Source organism: Mandrillus leucophaeus, unplaced genomic scaffold (genome assembly GCF_000951045.1).
Source record: "Mandrillus leucophaeus isolate KB7577 unplaced genomic scaffold, Mleu.le_1.0 Scaffold141, whole genome shotgun sequence".
Classification (NCBI taxonomy): domain Eukaryota; kingdom Metazoa; phylum Chordata; class Mammalia; order Primates; family Cercopithecidae; genus Mandrillus; species Mandrillus leucophaeus.
Genome location: NW_012101377.1, coordinates 2,043,043 through 2,069,883, shown reverse-complemented (window position 1 = coordinate 2,069,883; position 26,841 = coordinate 2,043,043). Strand labels below are relative to the sequence as shown.

Below are 26,841 nucleotides of genomic sequence, written 5' to 3'. Positions count from 1 at the left end.
TGGCTCACTGAAACCTATGTCTCCCAGGTTCAAATGATTCTCCTGCCTCACCCTCCCGAGTAGCTGGGACTACAGGAGCCTGCCAAGACATCGGCTAATTTTTGTATTTTCAGTAGAGACAGGGTTTCACCATGTTGGCCAGGCTGATCTTGAACTCCTGACCTCAGGTGATCTGCCTGCCTCGGCCTCCCAAAGTGCTGGGATTACAGGCGTGAGCCACCATGCCCAGACTGTTCATGTTCTTTTAAATCAGTTGTCTGTGGCTATGTACTTTCTTCATCCTTAATATTGTCTAATTTGTGCTCTCTTTTGTTGTTGAGAAACTTCACCAGAGACTTGACCTTTTTTTTTTTTTTTTTTTTTATTGAGACGGAGTCTCACCCTGTCTCCCAGGCTGGAGTGCCATGGCGTGATCTTGGCTCACTGCAAGCTCTGCCTCCCAGGTTCACTCCATTCTCCTGCCTCAGTCCCCTGAGTAGCTGGGACTACAAGCACCTACCACCGCGCCCGGCTAATTTTTTGTACTTTTAGTAGAGATGGGGTTTCACCATGGTCTCGATCTCCTGACCTTGTAATCTGCCTGCCTTGGCCTCCCAAAGTGTTAGATTACAGGCGTGAGCCACCGCACCCGGCCGACTTGACTATTTTGATTTTAGTCTTTTGAAAGATTTAAGTTTTGGCTTTGTTGAGTCTTCTCTACTGTATGATTTCTATCTCCTTTCTACATTTTTTCTAATTTAAGTTGTATACCTAAGTATTTAATGTTTACACTATACTTTTTTTTGAGACGGAGTCTCACTCTGTCACCCAGGCTGGAGTGCAATGGCACGATCTTGGCTCACTGCAACTTCTGCCTCCTGGATTCACGTGATTCTCCAGCCTCAGCCTCCCAAGTGGCTGGGATTACAGGCGTGCACCACCACGCCCGGCTCATCTTTTTTTTTTTTTTTTAAGAGATGGATTCTCACTCTGTCTCCCAGGCTAGAGAGCAGTGGCCAATCTCGGCTCACTGCAAGCTCCGCTTCCCGGGTTCACACCATTCTCCTGCCTCAGCCTCCCTAGTAACTGGGACTACAGGTGCCCACCACCATGCACAGTTAATTTTTTGTAGTTAAGTTGAGACGGGGTTTCACCATGTTGGTTAGGCAGGTCTCAAACTCCTAACCTTATGATTTGCCCACCTTGGCCTCCCAAAGTGCTGGGATGACAGGCGTGAGCCACTGTGACTGGCACCACACTATACTTCTATATTACCTTTCTAAGGCTTATAAATTTCATTCAAATTAATATTTGTATTGTAATTCAGTTCTAAATATCTAATTACTTTTGATTTACTCAATTTACATAAGTGTCCCATGTGTGCTTGAAAATAATCTGTATTCTTAAATTATGATGCATAGCTTTCTGAATATCATGTCCATTAAGTTAAGTTGTCATCATGTTGTTCTTTATTTATTCATTTATTTTTTGAGATAGGGCCTCACTCTATTGCCTAGGCTGGAGTGCAGTGCACGATCATGGCTCACCACAGCCTCAACTTCCAGGGTTAACAATTCTCTTGCCTTAGCCTGAGTAGCTGCAACTACAGGCTCATACTACCGCTATTTTTTAAGTTTTTTTTTGTAGAGATGGGGTCTCACTATGTTATCTAGGCTGGTCTTTAACTCCTGTCTTCAAGCGATCCCCCTGCCTCAGCCTCCCAAAGTGCTGGGATTATAGGCATGAGCCACCACACCCATCATGTTGTCCAACTCTTCTATTAATGTTTCACTTCAGTAATGTTTTCCTTATCTATAGTGAATGTAGCCATTTTACCCTGTAGTTTAATTTTGCTTTATGTATTTTAATACTATTTTTCATTAGAAGCATACAAATTTAGAACTGTTGTATCTTGACTGTGAATAGAAGTGTTATAAAGTGAGCCAAATTATTCCTTAACAATGCCCTTTGTTGCCCTTTTAATTTTGTTGGATATTAATACGGTTATCACTTCCACTTCCAGCCATGATGGAATAAGAGGGATAGGATTTCCCCTGTTGCTATAAACTGTTTCAGACATCGGGCAATAGCAATGCAGAATTGTGATTCTCCAAGAGAGGGAAACAAATTAAGTGAGCCCTACTTGTCTCCTTGGCTTTCTGCCCAGAGGCACATTCTATAGCAGAAGAGGAGTCCCAAACAGCACCACGGAAATCTCACTAGTGGAGGAGAGACTAGAGACTTCAGTGAGACTGAGGTGGCTGAAAACAGTGAGACAGCATTCCAGCGAGGAGAGAAATAGGCAGAAAAAAAAAATTGGGAAATCTGTTTGGGGTTCCCTTAATCTTTGCTGAAGACTAAGGATGCATACATGCTGGGTGAAGCTCCATGAGTCATGCAAAAGGCAACTGAGAAGCTGTACGTAAGCTCAACCGTTCCCAGAGCTCACACAGGGCTGAGAGACTTTAGACAAATCTGAATAGAGATTTCTCCATGGTCACTCAGGGCATAGTAGAGACCCTAGAAGGGCTATGGATTAGTAGTGGGATGAAACTATTCCCTGAAAAGGCTACTACTGAAGCTTAAAAACAAGCCTTACACTGCTAAAACAGAACAGCTATAAAACATCCTACATCCATTAAAAAAAGACAACAAAATCCAGACATTAAAAACATAAAATTCACAATGCTTGGAATCCAGTTAAAAATTATGGGCCAGAGTCAGGCATGGTGGCCCATGCCTATAAATTCCAGCACTTTGGAAGGCTGAGGTGGGAGGAGAGCTTGAAGAAACTAGGAGTTCAAGGCTGCAGTGAGCTAGGACTTCACCACTGTACTCCAGCCTGGGCAACAGAGTGAGACCCTGTCTCTAAAAAAACAAAAACAGCTGGGGTGTGGTGGCTCACGGCTGTAATCCCAGCACATTGGGAGGCTGAGGTCGGTGGATCACGAGGTCAAGAGATTGAGACCATCCTGGCCAATATGGTGAAACCTCATCTCTACTAAAAATATAAAAATTAGCTGAGCGTGGTGGCACGCACCTGTAGTCCCAGCTACTCGGGAGGCTGAGGCAGGAGAATCGCTTGAACCAGGGAGGTGGAAGCTGCAGTGAGCAGAGATCGTGCCACTGCACTCCAGCCTGGTGACAGAGGGAGACTGTCTCCAAACAAACAAACAACAAAAAGTACTATACACGCCAAGAAGCAGAAAAATTGTCACTCATAGGAGAAAAATCAGTCAAAAGTGAGATCCAGAAATGACACTTCAGTAGATAGTAGGATGGCATCAAGTGCTCTAATATATTAGTAACTGGATTCATAGCAAAAAAAAAAAAATTGAGAGAGGGACAGAAAAGCATTTACAAGCAAAGACTTAAAACTGGCAGGGTATGGTGGCTCACGCCTGTAATCTCAACACTTTGGGAGGCCAAGGCAGACGATCAGTTGAGGCCAGGAATTCCAGACCAGCCTAGCCAACATGGTGAAAGCCTGTCTCTACTAAAAATATAAAAATTAGCCAGGCGTGGTAGCTGGTGCCTGTAATCCCAGCTACTGAGGAGGCTGAGGAAGGAGAATCACTTGAACCTGGGAGGCAGAGGTTATAGTGAGCCAAGATCATGCCACTGCACTACAGCCTGGGCAATAGAGTGAGACCCCGTCTAAAAAAAAAAAAACAAAAAACTAAAAATTTTCCAGATCTAATCCCATTAACCCTAAAAGTTATACTAATCCTTAAGCAAGATTAAAAATCTTAAAAGCAGCCAGATAAAGACCTATTACGTATAGACGACCAAAGATAAGAATGGCCTAGCTTCTTGTCAGAAACCTAACTCAGAAAACAACAAAACATTTTTAATGTTCCGGAAAAAACAAAACAAAACCTGGTAAACTAGAATTTTATATCCAACAAAGATACTTTTTGAAATGAAAGCAATTCAGCAGGTCATGAGCTAAATTAAAAATATTATTAATAAAGACTTTTTCAGATAAACAAAAGCTGAGAGACGACTTCTCTAGCTGACCTGCACTGAAGAAATGCTAAAATTCTTCAAAGTAGAAGGAAAAGGATACCAGATGGAAACTCGGATCTCCACAAAATGAAAAACACTAGATATGGCAGATAAACACAAAATAACTTTTTTGCCATTTAAAACTTGTCTTTAAAAAATAACAAGGCGCGTGGACACACAAAAAAACAGGGAAGCATGGCCCATTCACGGAATAAAGTAGAAACCATTTCTAGCTGCGTGTGGTAGCTCAAGCCTATAATCTCAACACTTTGGGAGGCCAAGATGATAGGACTGCCTGAGGCCAGGAGTTAGAGACCATCCTGGGTCACACAGGGAGACCCTGTTTCTATTTTAAATAATTTTATAAAAATAGGAAACCATCCCTGAGGAAGCCCAGAGACTGGACTTACTAGACAGATTCTAAAACAACTGTCCTAAATATGCTCAAAGAGTTAAAGAAAAACATGGACAATGAACTGAAGGAAATCTGAAACACAATATATGAATGAGAATATCAACAAAAAGAAACGATAAAAAGGAACCAAACAAATGTTCTAGAGCTCAAAAGTACAGTTACTGAAATAAAAAATTCACTAGAGGGGTTCAACAGCAGATATGAGCAGGTAGAAAAAAAAAGCAAACTTGGAGACAGATCAATTAAAATTATCCAATCTGAGGAGCAGAAAGAATAAAGAATGAAGAAAAATGAAAAGAATCGAGTGGACCCATGGAACACCATTAAAAGGACCAATATGGCCAGCATGGTGGCTCGTGACTGCAATCCCAGCAATTCTGGAGGCTGAGGCAGGAAGACAGCTTGAGCCCACAGTGTGAGATCAGCCTAGGCAACATAGCAAGATCTCGTCTCTATTGAAAAAAAAAGTAGGGGGGCTAAGCGCAGTGGCTCACTCCTGTAATCCCAGTACTTTGGGAGGCTGAGGCAGGTGGATCACGAGGTCAGACGTTTGAGACCAGCCTGATCAATATGGTAAAACCCCGTCTCTACTAAAAATACAAAAAGAATACCCAGGCGTGGTGGCGCGCATCTATAATCCCAGCTACTCAGGAGGTGAGGAGAATCGCTTGAACCCGGGAGGTGGAGGTTGCAGTGAGCTGAGATCGCACTCCAGCCTGGGCGACAGAGCAAGACTCCTTCTAAAAAAAAAAAAAAAAAAGAGAGACCAATATACATATTATGGGAGTCCTAAAAGCAGAAGATAAAGAGGTAGAATATTTGAAAAAATATGGTCAAAAACTTACCAAATTAAATAAAACACATGAATCTACAAATGAAGGAGCTCAATGAACTCTAAAGAAGATACCCACATTTGGGATACCAAGGCAGGTGGATCAACTGAGGTCAGGAGTTCGAGATCAGCCTGACCAACAGGGAGAAACCCTGTGTCCATACTAAAAAAAAAAAAAAAGAAAAAAGAAAATTAGCCAGGCATGGTGGCACCTACTAAAAAAGCAAATATTATCCAGGCATGGTGGAACACGCCTGTAACCGCAGCAAGTCGGGGGGCTAAGACAGGAGAATCACTTGAACCCGGGAGGCAAGACTGCACTGAGCCCAGATCATGCCACTGCACTCCAGCCTGGGTGACAGAGTGAGATTCCGTCTCAAAAAAGAAAAAGAAGATGTCCACCTTGAGACACATAATCAAACTGTTGAAAGCCAAAGACAGAATCCTGAAAGCAGCAAGAAAGAAGCGACTTATCACATACAAAGGATGCCCAATAAGATCAACAGATGATTTCTCATTAGAAATCATCTGGGAACAGTGGCTGGGAACAGTGGCTCAGGCCTGTAATCCTAGCACTCGGGGAGGTCAAGGCAGGCGAATGGCTTGCGTTCGAGATCAAGAGTTCAAGAACAGCCTGGGCAACATGGCAAAACCCCGTCTCTACAAAAAGTACAAAAATTAGCTGGGCATGGTGGTGTATGTCTGTAATCCCAGCTACTCAAGAGGACGAGGTGGAAGGATCACCAGAGCCCAGGAGGTTGAAGCTGCAGTAAGCCGTGGTTGCACCACTAGACTCCAGCCTGGGCGACAGAGCAAGACCCTGTCTCAAAAAAAAAAAAAGAAAAAAAAAAAGACAAGAAAAAGAAAAGAAATTACGAAAGTCAGAAGGCAGTAGAATAAGAAAGTGCCAAAAAGAGGCTGGGTTCAGTAGTTCATGCCTGTAATCCCAGCACTTTGGGAGGACAAGGCCAGACGATTACTTGAGCCCAGGAGTTCAAGACCAGCCTGGGCAACAGAGCAAGACCCTGTCTCTACAAATAATTTTTTAAAATTTAGTTGGGCATGGCGGCATGCACCTATGGTCCCAGCTACCTGGGAGACCTCTAAGTCAGGAGGATTGCCTGAGCACAGGAGGTTGATGCTGCAGTTACTCGTGATTGCGCTGTCACTCCAGCATGTGACACAGCGAAACCCTGTCTCAAAAACAAAACAAAACAAAAAGCAAAGTGCTGAAAGAAAAACCGTCAAGCAAGAATTCTATATCTGACAAAACTGTCCTTCAAAAATGAGTGAGAATTATGACATTTCACCATAAACAAAAGTTGAGGGGCTTTGTTACCACTAGACCTGCTCTACAAGAAATGCTGGTTGGGCCTGTAATCTCAGCACTTTGGGAGGCTGAGGCAGGAGGATCACTTGAGCCGAGTTTGAGACCAGCCTGGGCAACGTGGTGAAACCCCATCTCTACAAAAAAATATAAAAATAAGCCAAGCGTGGTGGTATACACCTGTAGTCCCAGCTACTTGGGAGGCTGAGGTGGATTGCTAGAGCCTGGGAGGTTCAGGCTGCAGTGAGCCGTGATTGTACCACTGCACTCCAGCCTGGGCAACAAAGCAAGACTCTGTCTCAAAAAAAAAAAAAAAAGAAAGAAAGAAATGCTAATGGGAGCCCTTCAGGTTGAAATGAAAGGACACAGTAACTTGAAGCCAGATGAAGAAATAAAGATCTCTGATAAAGGTAACTATATGGGCAGATATAAAAGCCACTATTACTATACATTGGTTTGTAACTTTTCATTTCCTACATGATTAAAAAGATAAATGCATAAAATAATTACAAATCTACATTATTGGCCACACAATGTTTAAAGATACAATTTGTGATGATAACAGCATAAAGGAGGAACAATGCTGTACATGAGCAGTTCTGTATGCTACTGAATTCAGCTGGTATTGATTCAAACTAGAGTGTTACAAAGTTAGAATATTAAGTGTAATCCCCATGGTTTTCACAAGGAAATATCTAAAAAACTACATGCACACAAAATAAAAATTAAAAATATACACAAAAGGCAATGAGAAGGGAATAAAGAGAGCTGGAATAGCTATATGAATATCTGACAAAACAAACTTTAAGTCATAAACTGTTACCAAAAAGAAAGGACATCATATGGTCAATTCATCAAACTATTATAAAACATATGCAATAAACAAAAGTCCCCAAACATAAAGCAAGTTCTGACAGAAGTGCAGAAAAATATTTGGAGACTTTTTTGTCCCCATCAACCATGGTCTACAGATATTTGGAGACTTTTAATAAGCCATGTTCAATAATGAACAGAACACCTAGACAGAAGATCGATGAGTAACAGAGGACTTAAACAAAATTATACAGTAGACCTAAGAGAGATATACAAAGCATTCCACCCAATAACAGCAGAATACACATTCTTCTCAAGTACAGATTCTCCAGTATAGGCCATATGTTAGCCCACTAAAAGCGTCAATAAATTTTGGAAGACTGAAGTCATATAAAATAAATATCTCTGACTACATGGAATGAAGCCAGAAATTAGTGACAGAAGGAAAACTGGAAAATTCACAAATATATGGAAATTAAGGAAGACATTCTTTAAAATGTTGGAAGACTCATATGTCCTGATTTCATAACTTACTACAAAGGTACAGTAATTAAAACGGTGTGGTACTGGCATAAGGATAAGCATATGGATATATGGAATAGAATTGAGAGTCCAGAAATAAACACTTACATCTATGGCTACCCAACTGATTTTCAACAAGGATATTATGTCCATTCAGTGGAGGAAGAAATATTTCATTGTATAGAGAATGAAATATTTTATACATTCTATACAATGAAATATTAGCCAGATGAAGCGGGGTGGCTCATATCTATAATCCCAACACTTTGGGAGGCCGAGGCGGGCAGATAACTTGAGGCCAGACTGGCCAACATGGTGAAACCCTGTCTGTACTAAAAATACAAAAATTAGCCAGGCATGGTGGCAGGTGACTGTAATTCCAGCTACTCAGGAAGCTGAGGCAGGAGAATCACTTGAACTAGGAGGCAGAGGTTGCAGTGAGCCGACATCGTGCTGCTTCACTCCAGCTTGGGAAACAGAGCAAGACTCTAGCTCCAAAAAAAAAAAAAAAAGAAAGAAAGAAAAAAAAGAAATACAAATCAAACCCACAATGATTCAACCTGTGAAAGCTGACTGAAAAAAAGTATATAAAAAAGTTTTGGCCGGGCGCGGTGGCTCACGTCTGTAATTCCAGCACTTCAGGAGGCCGAGGTGGGCGGATCATGAGGTCAGGAGATTGAGACCATCCTGGCTAACACGGTGAAACCCTGCCTCTACTAAAAATACAACAACAACAAAATTAGCCGGGTGTGGTGGCGGGTGCCTGTAGTCTCAGCAACATGGGAGGCTGAGGCAGGAGAATGCCATGAACCTGGGAGGCGGAGCTTGCAGTGAGCCAAGATTGTGCCACTGCACTCCAGCCTGGGCAACAGTGTGAGACTCTGTTACAAGAAAAAAAAAAAAAGTTTTAATTTGCGTGTGGTGGCTTACGCCTGTAATCCCAGCACTTTGGGAGGCCGAGGTGGGGAGATCATCTAAGGGTGGGGGACCCTCCAGCCTGGCCAACATGGAGAAATCCCATCTCTACTAAAAATACAAAATTAGCTGGGCATGGTGGCACAACCCTGTAATCATAGCTACTCGGGAGGCTGACGCAGGAGAACTGCTTGTACCTGGAAGGTGGAGGTTACAGCGAGCCGAGATTGCACCACTGCGTTCCACCCTGGGCAACAGAGCCAGACTCCGTCTCAAAAAAATAAAAAAAGACTTTTAAAACCCACAATGAGATACTACTCCACACCTACTAGGATGGAATAAGAATAATAAAAGCACCCGTTGGCTAGCATCTAGAACCTCGTGGATTGCTGATAAGAGTCGAAAATGGTACAGCCACTGTGGAAAACAGAATAGTAGTTCCTAAAAAAATTAAACAGAATTACTATATAATCCAGCAATTCTACTTTTATACTATTCTTCCCTTATTCACAGTTTTGCTTTGCAGAGTGTCAGTTACCCATGGACAACAGTGGTCTGAAAATATTAAACGGAAATTTCCAGATGAAAACAATTCATAAGTTTTAAATTTCATACTATTCCAAGTAGCATGATGAAATCTCACGCCAACCCGCTCTATTCCACCTGGTACATGAATCATCCCTTTGTCCAGTGTATTCACACTGTATACACTGCCAGTTAGTAGCCAATATTGCAGTGTTTGTGTTCAAGTGATCCTTATTTTACCTAATAATGGCCCCAAAGTGCAAAAGTGATGATGGTGCTGGCATATTAAGTGTTCTATTTTATTGTTGTTCTCAATCTCTTATTGTGCCTAATTTATAAATTAAACTTCATCATAGGTATGTATGTATAAGAAATAACATAGTATATAGGATTTGGTACCATCTGTCGTTACAGGTATCCACTGGAGGTCTTGGAACATATCCCCTGTGGATAAGGCAAGGACTACTGCATATGGATATCATGGAATATCATTCAGCCATAAAAAGGAATGAAGGTCTAACACACGCTACAACATGATTGAACTTTGAAATTAACATGCTAAGTGAAATAAGCAAGACACAAAAGGAAAATTATTCCACTTACATGAGGTACCTAGAGTCAAACTCAAAGACAGAAAGAAGATTAGAGGTTACCAGGTGCTGAGAGGAGAGGAAAATAGGGAGTTACTGCTTAGTGGGTACAGAATTTCTGTTAGGGATAGTAAAATGTTTGGAAATAGATAATGGTGATGATGGTCACATAACACTGTAACTGTAATTAATGCCACTGAATTGTACACTTAAATTGAAAATTTTGTTACATATATTTTACCACTAATAATTTTTTTTTTTTTTTGAGACGGAGTCTTGCTCTGTCGCCCAGGCTGGAGGGCAGTGGTGCGATCTCGGCTCACTGCAACCTCCGCCTTTCGGGTTCATGCCAGTCTCCTGCCTCAGCCTCCTGAGTAGCTGGGACTACAGGCACTCACCACCATGCCCGGCTAATATTTGTATTTTTAGTAGAGATGGGGTTTCTCCCTGTTGCCCAAGCTGGAATAATTTGTTTTTAAATTGGCATTGTAGCCTGGGCTCAAGTCTGTACTGCCAGCACTTTGGGAGGCCAAAGTGGGCAGATTGCTTGAGCCCAGGAGTTCAAAAACAGCCTGAGCAATATGGTGAAACCACAATCTCTACAAAAAAATACCAAAATTAGCTGGACATCGTGGCGTGCACCTGTGGTCCTAGCTACTTGGAAGGCTGAGGCAGGAGGATTGCTTGAGCCCAGGAGGTTGAAGCTGCAAGTGAGCTGTGTCTGTGCCTCTGTACTCCCTTTGAGGCCCCTGATTATCCCTGTGAGACTAACAGAGTAGAGAACAGATTTCTGAAGGCAGCACTATGAACTGCTGTCCCCTATTACCTGACACATGGCTTTTCATGACTGAGCCTGGGCTGTCCTGGACACTAGCCTCTCCTTCAAGCACAGCTGACAGTGAACCTGGGAGGACAGCCATGCTGAGCTTCTTTAGTCACCATGGTGACAAGAAACTATCACAAATATTTGCTTATGACTTCACTGGGGAAGCAGACAAGGGAGGTTAGATTGGAAAGAGGAACATCTGCAAAAGCACATCTGGAATCTCAGGGATCCAGCAGGCCAATGGCTTTTTCCATTATGTACTCCCTTACTTGCTGTGGATGAATTTTTTAAAATTCATAATACAAATAAACCTTTTCTAGCATCTGACTGTCCTAGACCGTCTTTGGGTTTTCTTAGTCAAGGAACTCTCTCAAAGTGAATAGGTCTCTGAAGTCATACGTTTCATTTCTAGGGAATAAAAGTCTAATGTTGCCATGCACTTTCTAAGCTTTTAAAACCAAAGAGCTAGCAATGATAATACAAATTAGGTAGGGGCCCTAAAATGGCTGAATCATGTCTGTTCCTAATTCATATTAGGAAGTCCTAAACCCAATACCTCAAAATGTGTCTATATTTGAAGATAGAGTCCTTAAAGAGGTAATTAAGGTAAATAAGGTTATTGGGGTATGCCCTAATCCAATAACTGGTATCCTTAAAACCAGAGAACAGCATGTGAACATGAAGACAGCTATACAGAAGTCAACAAAGGGCTGAAAATAAACCAACCCTTCTGACAACTTTTTTTTTTTTGAGACAGGGTTTTGCTCTGTCACCCAGGCTGGAATGCAGGGGCACAGTCTCAGATCCCTGCAACCTCCATCTCTGGGGTTCGAGCGATCCTCCTGCCTCGGCCTCCTGAGTAGCTGGGATTACAGGCATGGGTCAGCATGCCTGGCTAATTTTTTGCATTTTTAGTAGAGACAGGGTCTCAACCATGTTGACCAGGCTGGTCTCAAACTCCGTGATCCTCCTGCCTTGGCCTCCCAAAGTGCTGGGATTATAGGCATGAGCCACCACACCTGACCTCTTCAGACAACTTGATCTCAGACTTCTAGCCTCCAGAACTGTGAGAAAACATTTCTGTTGTTTAAACCACCAAATCTATGGTTCTTTGTTATAGTGACCCTCGCAAACTAATATAGGACCAAATTAATCTAAAGGCGGCAGCGGCTCCTGCCAGTGTCTGATACCAAATTCAAGTTAACTAAAGCCTTGTCTTTAGACCTAGGCAAAAGCGACATCAAAGTAAATTGCTTTCATGAGACACAAGGACACACCTGTAATAAGAAAGGTTAAGTTTCACTTAATAGGCCGGGCACAGTGGCTCATGCCTGTAACCCCAACACTTTGGGAGGCTGAGGCGGGTGGATCATCTAAGGTCAGGAGTTCAAGACCAGCCTGGTCAATGTGGTGAAACCCTGTCTCTACAAAAATATAAAAATTAGCCAGGCATGATGGTGGGTGCCTGTAATCCCAGCCATTTGGGAGGCTGAGACAGAAGAATTGCTTGAACCTGGGAGGCAGAGGTTGCAGTGAGCCAAGATCGCGCCATTGTACTCCAGCCTGGGTGATGGTGTGAGATTCCGTCTCAAAAAAAAAACTGAAAAAAAAAAAAAAAAAAAAAAAAGAAAAAGCCCTAGTGGATAAATGAAAAAACTGAGGCTCACTCAGGTCACACATTAGTGAGTAGCAAGATTGCCATAGTGCTCCATTTAATCACTGGTATGTTTAACATTTTGAGATTCATAAACATTTTAAACTCAGGCTGATTGACTGTTGGGCACATGCTACAGTTAGTAAGCTTTACAACTCACCATAACGCATTAAAGGCTACTTAGTGGTACTGGGAAAAGAGGTTTTAAAAAGATAAAAACAAACTATTATCTCCCAACATTTGGCCTCTTCCTTCAAGAATGTAAGAAACCTACCTTCTCCCAGGCTGAAATCACTTTTTTTAAGCTGGCCACTCCTTCACTAGAAATTCTCCTCTTTTCATCTAACCTAACTACTTTCCACCCCCCTGCAAAGGTAAAATTATATTCAATTTGGCTCCTGACCTTAGACTAGCTTTTACCCATCTTGATCTATTTACTCATCATCACTTTAACTCGAGAGTTACCAGCAATCAATTTTCTAATTAGTGCATATGAACAGGAGCAACTGAAAACCATTACTAAAGATGCATCTAAACTCAAAGAGGACTCTGCATTTGCTCCCTCTTGCTTAAGAGCCTCCCCTCTACCACCATACCAGATTTTTATAGGAACTCACCTTCACAGTACAAGTTTTCCTAATACAATGAGTTCTCACCCGAGACCACAGATCCAAGCAACCACAAACCTGAAGCACATGTATGGACTAACACCTACAACATCAGGATTAATTAAATCAAAATTCTCCCAAAGCAGGTAAAGCCAGCCATGATGCTGGGATGTGATAGGTGAGAAGATAACACACAATACACAAGTGATAGACGCAATACTAAATCCAAAGATTTCACAGATGTTCTTCCAAATCTTACCTGGCCCAGTTTCTTATCAAAGATGCCATAAGAAAACAAAGAGACTGGCTTAAATTTTGCTGTCTTTTAACTGGTCTACCTATTAGTTATTTACTGTAAATTAATATAAAGTTGATGGCAAAATTTGGGTAGTGTTGTAACTTTGCAAGCTAAAAACACACTGTAGGAACAGCTCTAGGAATCTCACCACCTGTGATTGCTCATACTGAGAACCAGTCAGACACTTGTGAGTGTATTTTTTCATTCATTGTCCCTCAGCTACTGCCCCATTTCTCAGTTCTCATGAAGAGCCAAACTATTTTTTCTGTTTCCACCACGAACTGCTTAAACATTGAAAGTTTGATATAGTACAATAAAATCTATAAATTATCCACTAAGATTCAATGATTTTTAACAACATCACATTATTCTATCAGATGTATATATGATAATATAGCTATATTTTAACAGTTAAAAATTGAATCTTAGTGGATTTGAAAGTTGTAAATGTTATCACTTGGCACTTCACCCAATTACTTTAGTATGTATCCTATAATAAGGACCTTCTTTTTTTTTTTTTTTTTCTGAGACAGAGTCTTGCTATGTCGCCCCGGCTGGAGTGCAGTGGCACCATCTCAGCTCACTGCAACCTCTGCATCCTAGGTTCAAGCAATTCTCCTGCCTCAGCCTCCCGAATAGCCAGGATTATAGGTGCACACCACCATGCCCAGCTAATTTTTTGTATTTTTTAGTAGAGATGGGGTTTCACCATTTTGGCCAGGCTGGTCTCAAACTCCTGACCTCAAGTGATCCACCCGCCTCAGCCTCCCAAAGTGCTGGGATTACAGGCGTAAGCCACTGTGCCTGGCCTCTCTTCCCTATTTCACAGTTAACGCCATCACCATTCACCTGGTCTTGGAGTCAGCCATGAACATTCTCCCCAATTCAGTAAACTGATTTTTATCTGTTATTCCAAATTGGTTCCTACTGACCACCTCCAGTAAATTTTAGTTTACACCCTCATCACCTCACTTCTAGATTATTAAATCTTTGAGAACAAGAATTCTTTTACTTATCTTTGAGTCTACAGCAAAGTACACAGCATGCCCTCAAATGTTCCATCTAACATTTTAAACTTCAGTTTTCTAGAGAATCTGAATTAGTTTACAATAAATTCAACGAAATAAAAATAAAACAAGAATCTGGACTAGGAATATACAAATTTATATAGAAAATGGGGGAAGAAGCCAGGTGCAGTGGTTCACACTTGTAATCCTAGCACTTTGAGAGGCCAAGGTGGGAGGATCACTTGAGCCCAGGAGTTCGAGACCAGCCTGGGTAACCTAGCAAGACCCTGTCTCTGCAAAAAAATTTCAAAAATTAGCCAGGTGTGGTGACGCACACCTGTGGTCCCAAGCTACTTGGGAGACTGAGGTGGGAGGATTGCTTGAACCCAGGAGCTTGAGACTACAGTGAGCCGTGCTGGTACCGCAGTGCTCCAGTTTGGGTGACAGAGCAAGACCCTGTCTCAAAACAAACAAAAAAAAGTGGGGGAAGATGAATGCAGTAAGCAGAACCCAAAGAACCACTGAATTATTAAACCAGAGTGGCATTTTGGCCTGTCAGCTACCTGGTATCCAAAATAAAGTAAAATGAGCACTTCCATAATTTTCATTGTCCTTGAAGAGAACACTCGAGTATATGTGGAAAACAAAGTAATTCTTTTTAAATTGTTTTATTTTATTTTCCTTTTCTCCTCTATTACTCATTCGAGAAGGAAAGCAAAGTATTTCTGAAACTTGGCTTCAAGAATTAATAATACCTAAGGCTTTAGGGTCTGCCCTTTAGGCTTTGATTTGAAAACCAGAAAGGCTGGCAGTAATAGTGTATGATGTCTCTTCTAACCATATCTTCACTCAAAATGTAATGAATTGGGGACGAATAAATGCCTAGAGAATCTCATTCTGCTTATTCCATGTAACTTCCCACTTTATCAAACAGAATCCACGGGCTGAATCAGAATAGATTTAGATTATTAGTCTGATTTCTTCTGTGATACTCTGAATCATTGTTCTATTTCCCTGACCTATAACCTATGTCTGAGTACTACCAGTTATAACATATTAATACAAAAGCAACCCATTTCATTTCACATAGCTCTAATTACTAAGGTTTCCATCATTGTGAATGAGACCCACATAGGAGTAACTTACATAAGTCCCATTTGTTAGATTTGCTAGATATGATTTTCAAGAGAAGCTGGAGGCAGGGCGAGGTGGCTCACACCTGTAATCACAGCACTTTGCGAGGCCGAGGTGGGCAGATCACCTCAGGTCAGGAGTTCCAGACCAGCCTGGCCAACATGGTGAAACCCTGTCTCTACTAAAAATACAAAAAAAATTAGTCGTGTGTGGTGGTGGGCACCTGTAATCCGAGCTACTTAGGAGGCTGAGGCAGGAGAATCACTTGAACTCAGGAGGTTTCAGTGAGCCAAGATCACTCCCTTGCACTCCAGCCTGGGCAACAAGAGCGAAACTCCATCTCAAAAAAAAAAAAAAAAAAAAAAGAGAGAGAGAGAGAAGCTAGAAATGTGGATTTTATATACAGCCAACTGTTTAATGTTTGTTCCATTTTTGAAAAATATATTAGTCCCTGTAAGACACATCTGTTGCAAGCCAAGTGCAGCCTACAGACTACCAGTTTGGAGCCTCTGGTTAAATTCTGTTAATACAAATTAAACAGCATGTTAGAATTTTTAAGTGATCTTATCTCTTTGTTCAGACTTTTAAGTGTCCTGTTGGCAAAGAAGTCCTATTCTTCTTATTTCCCTTGGTAACAGGTTTATTGAGATGTAACTCATATACCATACAACCCATACATTTTTAGTATATTTAGTATGATTTTTAGTATATTTAGAGCTGGGCAACCATCAGCAGAATTTTATAACATCTTCATCACCCTAAAAAAAAAACAACCCATAACTCTATGGCCAGACATGGCAGGTAACACCTGTAATTCCAGCACTTTGGGGAGGCTGAGGCGGTCAGATCACTTGAGCCCAGGAGTTCAAGACCAGTCTGGACAACATAATTAGACCCTGCCTCTAAAAAAAACACAAATGGCCAGGCACGGTGGCTCACACCTTAATTCTAGCAATTTGGGAGGCTGAAGTGGGTGGATCACTTGAGGTCAGGAGTTTGAGACCAGCCTGGCCAACATGCCAAAACCCCATCTCTACTAAAAATAAATTGGCTGGGCGTGGTAGCTCACACATGTAATCCCAACACTTTGGGAGGCTGAGGGGGGGGGCAGATCACCTGAGGTCAGGAGTTCGAGACCAGCCTGACCAACATGGAGAAACCCCATCTCTACTAAAAATACAAAATTAGCCAGGTGTGGTGGCGCATGCCTGTAATCCCGCTACTTCAGAGGCTGAAGCAGGAGAATCACTTGAACCCGCGAGGCAGAGGTTGCAGTGAACTGAGATTGCGCCATTGCACTCCAGCCTGGGTAACAAGAGCAAAATTCTGTCTATAAATAAAATAAATAAATAAATAAGCCAGGAGTGGTCACGCGTGCCTGTAGTCCCAGTTACTCAGAAGCCTGAGGCAGGAGAATCGCTTGAACCTGGAAAGCGGAGGTTGCGGTGAGCTGAGACTGTGCCACTGCACTCCAGCCTGGGCAATAGAGCAAGACTCCATCTCAAAGGAAAAAAAAAAAAGCAAAACAATAATAAATTAAATTAAATAAAAAAAAAGAAACCCCGTTAACTCTTTAACTGTCACCCCCAGTGCTCACCCACCTAAGCTGTAAACAATCACTAAGGTACTTTCTGTTTCTTACAGATTTGCCTGCTCTGAACATTTCATTTAAACAGAACCATACAATATGTGGTCTTTTTTGACTGGCTTCTTTCACTTAGTGTAATAATTTTGAGGTTCGTCCATGTTTTAACATGTATCAGTACATTCTTTTTATAGCACTTTTTTTTTTTTGAGACAGAGTCTTGCTCTGTTGCCCAGGCTTGAGTGCAGTGGCATGGTCTCACCTCACTGTAGCCCTTGTCTCCCGGGTTCTAGCAATTCTCCTGCCTCAGCCTCCCAGGTAGCTAGGATTATAGGCACGCACCACCACATCTGGCTAATTTTTGTATTTTGAGTAGAGACGGGGTTTTGTTATGTTGCCCAGGCTGGTCTTGAACTCTTGGACTCAAGTGATCTTCCTGCCTCAGCCTCCTAAAGTGCTAAGATCATAGGCGTAAGTCGCTGCAGGTTTAGTGGTTAACGAGCCCCCTAAGTTTTTGTTCATCTAGAAACAACTTAATTTCTCCCTCATTTTAGAAGGACAGTTTTGTTAGATATAGTTTTTTTGTTGTTGTTGTTGAGATGAAGCGTTGCACTGTCGCCAAGGCTGGAGTGCAATGGTGCGATCTCAGCTCCCTGCAACCTCTGCCTCCTGGGTTCAAATGATTCTCCCGCCTTGGCCTCCCCAGTAGCTGGGACTACAGGGGCTCACCACCCATTTTTTTTAATACAAAAAAATAATTTTTGTATTTTTAGTAGAGAAGAGGTTTCACCATGTTGGCCAGGCTGGTATTGAACTCCGGGCCCCAGGTGATCTACCCACTTCGGCCTCCCAAAGTGCTGGGATTACAGGCATGAGCCACCATGCCCAGCCTCAAGCAATTCTCTTGTTTCAGCCTCCCCAGTAGCTGGGATTACAGGCACCTGCCACTGCACCTGGCTAATTTTTGTATTTTTAGTAGAGATGGGGTTTCACCATGTTGGCCAGGCTGGTCTCAAACTCCTGATCTCAAGTGATCTGCCTGCATCGACCTCCAAAGTGCTGGGATTACAGGGGTGAGCCACCATGCCCATGCCGCCTGGCCAGATATAGAATTCTTGCTTGACGGTTTTTCTTTCAGCACTTTGCTTTTTTGTTTTGTTTTTGAGACAGGTTTTTGCTCTGTCATACAGACTGGAATGTAGTAGCACAATCAACTCCGCGCAGCCTCGACCTCGTGAGGCAATCTTCCTACCTCAGCCTCTCACATAGCTGGGACCACAGGCCCATGCCACCATATCCAAGTAAATTTTTTTTTTTGTAGAGACTAGGTCTTGTGATGTTGCCCAGGCTGGTTATGAATTCCTTGGCTCAAGTGATCCTCTGGCCTTGGCCTCCCAAAGTGCTGGATTTCAGGTATGAACCACTGTGCCTGGCCTCGTTCAGCACTTTGTTATCCTACTGCCTTCTAACCCTCCATGATTTTGAGACAAGGTCTTGCTCTGTCACCCAGGCTGGAGTGCAGTGGTACAATCATGGCTCACTGCTGCCTCAACCTCTCAGACTCAAGCAATCCTGTCACCTCAGCCTCCCAAGTAGCTGGGACTACAGGTGTGTACCACCACACCTGGCTAATTTTCATATTTTTTGTAGAGATGAGGTTTCAACATGTTTTCTAGGCTAGTCTCAAATTCCTAGGCTCAAGTGATCCACCTGCCTCAGCCTCCCAGAGTGCTGGGATTACAGGTGTGAAACTCCGCGCCCAGCCATGCAACCACTTTAAAAAATACTTTGGGGCCAGGCACCGTGGCTCATGTCTGTAATCCCAACACTTTTGGAGGCTGAGGCAGGTGGATCACTGGAGCCCAGGAGTTTGAGACCAGCCTGGGCAACAGAGTGGGACCCCATATTTTTAAAATAAAATGGCTGCACTGACTGGACATGGTGGCTCATGCCTGTATTCCCACTTTGGGAGGTTGAGGCGGGCAGATCACTTGAGCCCAGGAGTTTGAGACCAGTCTGGGAAAGACGGCAAAACCCCACCTTTATAAAAAATACAAAAAGCCAGGCATGGGGGCATGTGCCTGTAGTCCCAGCTACCTGGGAGATAAGAGTATTGCCTGAGCCCTTGCAGTTGAGGCTGTAGTGAGCTGTGATCACGCTACAGCACTCTAGCCTGGGCGACAGAGCGAGATACTGTCTCAAACAAAACAAAATGAAACACTTTAATGCTTTAAAAGACACCACTGGGCCGGGCACAGTGGCTCATGCCTGTAATCCCCACTTTGGGAAGCCAAAGTGGGCAGATCACATGAGGTCAGGAGTTCAAGACCAGCCTGGACAACGTGGTGAAACACCATCTCTACTAAAAATACAAATATTAGCTAGGTGTGGTAGTGCATGCCTGTAATCCCAGCTACTTGGGAAGCTGAGGCAGGAGAATTGCTTGAACCTAGAAAGTGGAGATTGCAGTGAGCCGCGATCACGTCACTGCACTACAGCCTGGGCAACAGAGCAAGACCCCGTCTCAAAAAAGTTAAAAAAAAAAAATCTATATATATGTAAAAAGTAAATAAAAGACACCATCAAGAAAGTGAAAATATATCCTCATTTGTATAGTATCCCTACCTGTCACACAGGAGACCAGGTTGGATTCCCTGACAGGGAGCCAGAAAATTAGAAGAAAAAGAGGTGGGGTGCAGTGGTCAAGCAATCTGCCTGACTTGTCCTCCCAAAGTGTTGGAATTATAGGTGTGGGCCACTGCACCTGGCCAAAAGTTTTAAATTTTAACTAAGTCTATACATATATATACACACACAACTTCTTTGTTAAATCTTTTTTTACTTTAAAAAATAGAAGTAGAGACAGGGTCTCACTTTGTTGCCCAGGTTGGTCTTGGAACCTTTTTTTTTTTTTTTGAGACGGAGTCTCGCTCTGTCGCCCAGGCTGGAGTGCAGTGGCGGGATCTCAGCTCACTGCAAGCTCCGCCTCCCGGGTTCACGCCATTCTCCTGCCTCAGCCTCCCGAGTAGCTGAGACTACAGGCGCCCGCCATCTCGCCCGGCTAGCTTTTTGTATTTTTTAGTAGAGACGGGGTTTCACCCTGTTAGCCAGGATGGTCTCGATCTCCTGACCTCGTGATCCGCCCATCTCGGCCTCCCAAAGTGCTGGGATTACAGGCTTGAGCCACCTCGCCCACCCAGGCGCGGTAGGTCTTGGAACTCTTGGCCTCAAGTGATCTTCCTGCCTTGGCCTCCCAAAGTGTTGGGATTACAGGTGTGTTGGGATTACAGGTGTGAACCACCGTGCCCAGCCTTCGGCGTCTTATCTAACAAATCATTGCCTACTCCAAGGCCATGAAGATGTACCCCTAAGTTTTTTTTTTTTTTTTCTTTTTTTTGAGATGAAGTTTCGCTCTTGTCACCCAGCTGGAGTGCAATGGCGTAATCTTGGCTCACTGCAACCTCCACCTCCCGATTCTCCTGACTCAGCCTCCTGAGCTGGGATTATAGATGTCCACCACCAGGCCTGGCTAATTTTTGCATTTTTAGTAGAGATGGGATTTCACAATGTTGGCCAGGCTGGTCTCAAATTATTGACCTCAGGTGATCCACCCGCCTTGGTCTCCCAAAGCACTGGGATTACAGATGTGAACCACTGTGCCTGGCCCCCTATTTTTTCTTACAAATCAATGATCCACACGAGCCCTTTCTTAATGAACTTCAAGATGCCTTTGACTTTTTTTTTTTTTTGAGACAGTCTTGCTCTGTCGCCCAGGCAGGACTGCAGTGGTGCAATCTTGGGGTTCAAGTGATTCTCCCACCCCAGCCTCCTGAAGCTGGGACTACAGGCGTGCGACACCACATCTGGCTAATTTTTGTATTTTTAGTAGAGATGGGGTTTCACCATGTTGGCCAGGGCAGTCTCGAACTCCTGACCTCAAGTGATCTGCCAGTCTCGGCCTCCCAAAATGCTGGGATTACAGGCATGAGCCCCCGTGTCTGGCCTGAGATACCTTCAATGTTAATGACTTTTGTGATTAAATCAACTTATCAAACCAATTGGCTTGCAGTATACAAGTTCCTTTCCTGTGTCAAGTTACTTATTTTCCATGACCTGCTGGGAGAAGACCTCTGTTAGGCACCAAGGCAGGCAAGGATCACAATGCTTTGCCAAGAAAGTCACATTTGTGTCCTCTCTACTAGCTGGGAAGCAGTCTTCTCAAGTTCAGTCTAGAATGCTTTCCAAAATCACTGGCCATGGTAAAAACAAAATCTTTATTTACGAAATCCAGACTAAAAACCAAGATATTATATTTGAAATATCTTTCAAATACCCCAAAGTCAATCTCTAGTATTTGTAGAGGGAGGCATTCTGAGGCAAAATTCATATTTGATTGATAATTGATTTAGTAAGGATTTGATTATTAGCTTAGACTCACACAGAACTCTCATTTTAGAGGTAGGTAAACTGAGGCATAACTTGCAGAAGAACCCAGCTAATAAGTGGGAGAGATTAAACCAGGTATTTCTGATGAGAGCCAATGTTTCCACCATTACATATACCTTACTTGACAGCATACCAACCACAGGACTCCTTTGTTGTTTCCTGGAAGGAGTGTGCTCCCAGGAGTGTCAATGCTGCTTTTCAATTCCACCACACATTTGATTCAATCTGTCACACGAGGTATGATCCAGTTCTTGCCCTGAACAAGGAATATAAGCCTGGGAAACATAGTGAGACCTCGTCTCTACTAAAAATAAAGCCGGGAGTGGTGGCTCACGTCTGTAATCCCAGCACTTCGGGAGGCCGAGGTGGGTGGATCACGAGGTCAGGAGATCCTGGCTAACACAGGGAAACCCCGTCTCTATTAAAAATACAAAAAATTAGCCGGGCGCGGTGGCGGGCGCCTGTAGTCCCAGCTACTCAGGAGGCTGAGGTAGGAGAATGGCGTGAACCTGGGAGGCGGAGCCTGCAATAAGCCGAGATCGCGCTACTGCACTCCAGCCTGGGCGACAGCGAGACTCCATCTCAAAAAAACAACAACAACAACAAAAATTACAAATATCAAATGATACAAACACTAATATGCAGAGCAACAGAAATTATAGGAACTGGCAAGTAGTTAGGTAGTCATTTGAAGGCTGTCACCTCAAAGGAAAAACAAAAACAACCCCATTTGAATCTAACAGATTGCTTGAGCCCAGGAATTCAAGACCAGCCTGTGCAACATGGCAAAACCCCATCTCTACTAAAAAAATACAAAAATCAGCCAGGCATGGTGGTACATGTCTCCCAGCTACTAGGGAGACTGAAGTGGGAAGATGGCTTGAGCCTGGAAGGTAGAGGTTGCAGTAAGCTGACATCTCACACTGCACTCCAGCCAGCCTGGGCAACACAGCTAGAGCCTGTTTCAGAAAAAAAAAAAAAAAAAAAGAAAGAAAAAAGAAAAAGGAAGGAAGGAAAGGAGGGAGGGAGAGAGGGAGGGAAATATCTAGTATTGACAGAAGGTAGCTGTGCTGGATAGACCACCAACAGGTATATTGGAAATCGTGTAGTACTGGTGCAAAGGGCTACAAAGACAGATCTAATTCTTAGTCTTACTACTTAACAACTGTGCAACTTGGGTATCTTAATTTTCATACCCTTACCCAGACTATCTCAGAGTCACAGTGAAGACTGAATGAGAATATATACCCAAGTACTTTGCAAACAATAAAATGCTATGCTGGTAAAGTAGGGTTAGATTTGAAGACGACTTTTCAAAATTCCTGAATTTCTCTCAGAGCTTCATGAACAGGAAATGCTGCAAACGAGAAAACAGTTTGAAACAGATCTGGCAGCATGAGGCTCTCAGGGTGTTATTTGCAAACCTGTCAGAATTGCGAGTCACCAAGACAATGGCAGAGGCTACTCTTCTACTGGACAATTGGGCCAGTCCACAATGGGACCATAATAAGGCTGCTCATATTCTAGTAGAATCTTCAATGGACTGGGCTGAACAGTAATCACTCCAGGAAACAAAGCTAAATTTATAAACTAGGTGGTTTAGCTAAAGGCCACCCGGGGAAAACTATCTCCTGCACACATGACTATGTATTCAAAGTTCAGGGTCTAAGTAAAAAAAAATATATATATGTGTGTGTGTATATATATATAAAATATAAAAAATAAATATATTCCTAGTTCTTCTAGTTTGCTAATCCTAATTCTCTCTTGGGATTTACCAGTCCTTTGGCCCTTGAGTGTATATATAAATGTGTAAATACAAGGCTCAGATCTACGGAAGGGAAGTAAGAGGTGGAGGGGAGACACAGGAGAAGACTAGGATAACTATAGTCCAAACAGTTTCTCCAAAAGAAATTTTCCAACTATCTCTTTTGAAATAGAATCAGGTGGCTCTTACCTTCCTAGGAACACTTCACTGCCACTACCACTAGGTACCATAAGGGATTAAAACAAATTAAAGCAGGAAAATGAAAAAGCTCAATTTCCATTTAAGCCAGCACAAAAATATACACTGAATAGCTTCTAAGCACTTGCATTGTGTGTGCGTATGTGCGTGTTGGGGATAACCAAATGGTTATCTCCAAACTATCTCAAATAGGCACTAATGGTTTCTACCTTCAGGAAACTTTACAACTTAGTTTAGTCTCACAGCTCTAAGAATACAAAAGATAATGAATGTAACTGTACAATGAGTTCAGAGAATGGGAGTGAGAACTCTCTTTACTGAGTGGGTAAGCTCTGAAGTGGTCTCTGAAGGCTAGATGGTTAATATTTCTGAAGGGTTTGGGGCACAAGACAAGTTTGGTTAAAGAGGCATAAAAACAAAGGTCCACACAGCAAAATGCCTCTGAGATCGAATAGCAAAACTGCTGGCTACCTGACCTCTATTCTGCAGTACCCTCCACCTCCAACTCCAGTCTTCAGACAAAGAGGGTTCTGCATTGTCTGTCAGCTGAATTACACAAACCCCTCTGACTAGCTCTTCGTTTTAGCTCTTAGCAACAATACAAGAAAGAGTCTTTCCAACAGCCCCTCTGACAAAATGGAAACAGGGATTTCTCTAACCTGTATGTATTCATCAAAAACGAGGGAGTTAGATTTAGGAGGCAATCTTCTAAGGCCTCATGTGAGAAAGGCCCAGGGTGAAATGGAAGAGAAAAGCCAGGCTGAAAGGCCACACAAAGAATCCTCTCCACCCGCAGAAGACACGCCATGAACAAACATCCAGTGTTCACCCTTAAACTCTATCAACTCGATCCAACGTGATGTAGTCAAAAGAGCACTGATTTGGAAGTCAGGTGAACTGAGTTCCAAACCCAACTGTGTAACTGTGGGCAAATTACCCACTATCTTAGAGTTTTGCTTCTGCCTCTCTAAAACGGGGATATTTCTTATAGTACAAGTCTTCAGAAAGTAATAAATAAAATAAAATGGGCACAATAAACTTTATAGGACCCTGTAGGATTAATGAGGTGATGTGAAAGTATCTAGGGCCTAAATGTTGAATCAATGGTATTCCTTTTTTCTTCTCACCTCCTGCAGTGAAAGGCCTAAATTCCTTATAAGGAAAATTTTCAGGAAGTTAGGGTCAAAGAAAAAACCATTATTTTCTTGCTTTCTATTAAACGTTGGTTTTTCCTTTTCCTTCCAACACTCAGTTCTTTCTCTTAATCTTTATCCTTCCATTCTGTCTTCATTCTCTTAAAAGCTACACTTAAGGAACCAATGACCAGGGGTTTAAAAAAGGGCCTATTTCCCCCTTTACTTCACCTCAAAGTGGGCAATTCCAATCATGACTCACTAGAAAATTATAGCCTATTGGGTGATTTAAATATTGATGACTGTTCAGATGCAGTGGCTCACACCTGTAATCCTAGCACTTTGGGAGGCCGAGGCGGGTGGATCACTTGAGGTCAGGGGTTCAAGAGCAGCCTGGCCAACACGGTGAGACCTCGTCTCTACTAAAAATACAAAAATTACCCAGGTGCAGTGGCGGGCCCCTTTAATCCCAGCTACTTGGGAGGCTGAGGCAGAAGAATCACTTGAACCCAGGAGGCAGAGGTTGCAGTGAGCCAAGATTGTACCATTGCACTCCAGCCTGGACAACAGGGCAAAAACTCCATCTCAAAAAATAAATAAACAACTGCTGATGACTTCTGCAATCTATACCTAAGACCTAGAGGGAACATGGGTTCCTTCCAATCACGTCTGTAAGTACCTCAAATGGAGGGGGGAAAAAAAGCATCTTCTTCTCCACAAACCTGTTCCTTATATATTTATCTTAATTCATGGTCCACAATTCCATACCTGGAATTCTGAAATCAAAGGGGCTCTGAAGGCCAGGCACGATGGCTCATACCTATAATTCTAGCACTTTAGGAGGCCGAGGCAGGAGGCTTGCTTGAGGCCAGGAGTTTGCGAACAGCCTACAACTGGATATTTTTGCTACAGAAATATTCATAATATTTGACCATACAGGTTTCTATCCCAGACCTCACTGGATGTGTTATACAAGTTATATGTACCATAATGACTTTCTAAAATTCAAAAAATTAGGATTCTGAAACATCTGGCATAAATAATTTCTTAAAAGGCATACACTCTCAATGGGGGCAGCATCACATCCAAAAGGGCAAATAGGTTTGTCGGCAAGGAAGAAAAAAAGTTAGGTATTAGAATGGTACGCAGCCCTTCAAAGGTCAACCTTACCCAACAAAATCTTACTATTACATGAGCAGGACTGACAGTGACTTCATCAAAGGCAGACAAAATATATGCAGGATCTATGCTACAAAATTATGGTGACCAGGCGGCCGTGACTGGGGAACTTTCTCTTGATTGATCGCTGGATCTCGATATGGCACGAGATGGCCTGTGCATGCCTGCTGGCTGCATTATGAATGTTATTTATGTTTTATCCTCAGTGGATTGTGTGACTTGGGCTTTGGTCATTATCAAGCAAAAGTCTAAAACTTCACAAAATAATTTTTAATTGTATTGTTTTACTTCTGTTGGATAAATTCTAGTTTTGAATGATTTTTAAAGTTTTGATTACATTGTTTTTATACAAACTACCAAATTGGATTGTAATTTGATACAATGTATGTAAGCAAGTAAACTGCATTAAAAGTTACATAGCAAATACAGCCATAAAAATTAAGTTAAGGCCGGCAGCGGTGGCTCAGGCCTGTAATTCTAGCACTTTGGGAGGCTGAGCTGGGCGGATTGCCTGAGCTCAGGAGTTTGAGACCAGCCTGGGCAACATGGTGAAACACTATCTCTACTAAAATACAAAAAATTAGCCAGGCGTGGTGGCATGCGCCTGTAGTCCTGGCTACTCAGGAGGCTGAGGCAGGAGAACTGTTTGAATCTGGGAGGCAGATGTTGCAGTGAGCTGAGACTGCGCCGCTATACTGCAGCCTGGGCGACAGAGTGAGACTCTGTCTCAAAAATAAATAAATAAATAAGTTAAATGCAAACAGCTTTAAAAAAAAAAAAAAAAGATGAGGCCAGCTGAACACGTTGGCTCACACCTGTAATCCTAGCACTTTGGGAGGCCAAGGCAGGAGAATTGCCTGAACTCAGGAATTTGAGAACAGCCTGGGCAACATGATGAAACCCCGTCTATATTAAAATACAAAAAATTAGCCAGGCTTGGTGGCAGGGGCCCGTAATCCCAGCTACTCAGGAGGCTGAGGCATGAGAATTGTTTGAACCCAGGAGGCAGAGGTTGCAGTGAGCCAAGATTGCGCCACTGCACTCCAGCCTGGGCAACGGAGCGAGACTCTGTCGCAAAA

General features: G+C 42.8%; 1 protein-coding gene across 3 annotated transcripts in view; it reads right to left on the bottom strand.

The window, feature by feature from the left end:
* The window catches only part of KPNA6 (karyopherin alpha 6 (importin alpha 7)), a 70,582-nt gene that overhangs the window by 22,880 nt on the left and 20,861 nt on the right, over positions 1-26,841 (bottom strand). Inside the window, exon 1 of one of the 3 annotated variants that reach the window (XM_011974035.1) lies at positions 10,753-10,853. The exons of the other annotated variants lie outside the window; for them this stretch is intronic. Within the exon in view, the coding sequence (XP_011829425.1) occupies positions 10,753-10,846 (94 nt within the window). The 5' untranslated portion in view covers positions 10,847-10,853. Of the gene's footprint in view, positions 1-10,752; positions 10,854-26,841 lie in introns of those variants that run through there. 3 annotated transcript variants of the gene reach the window in all.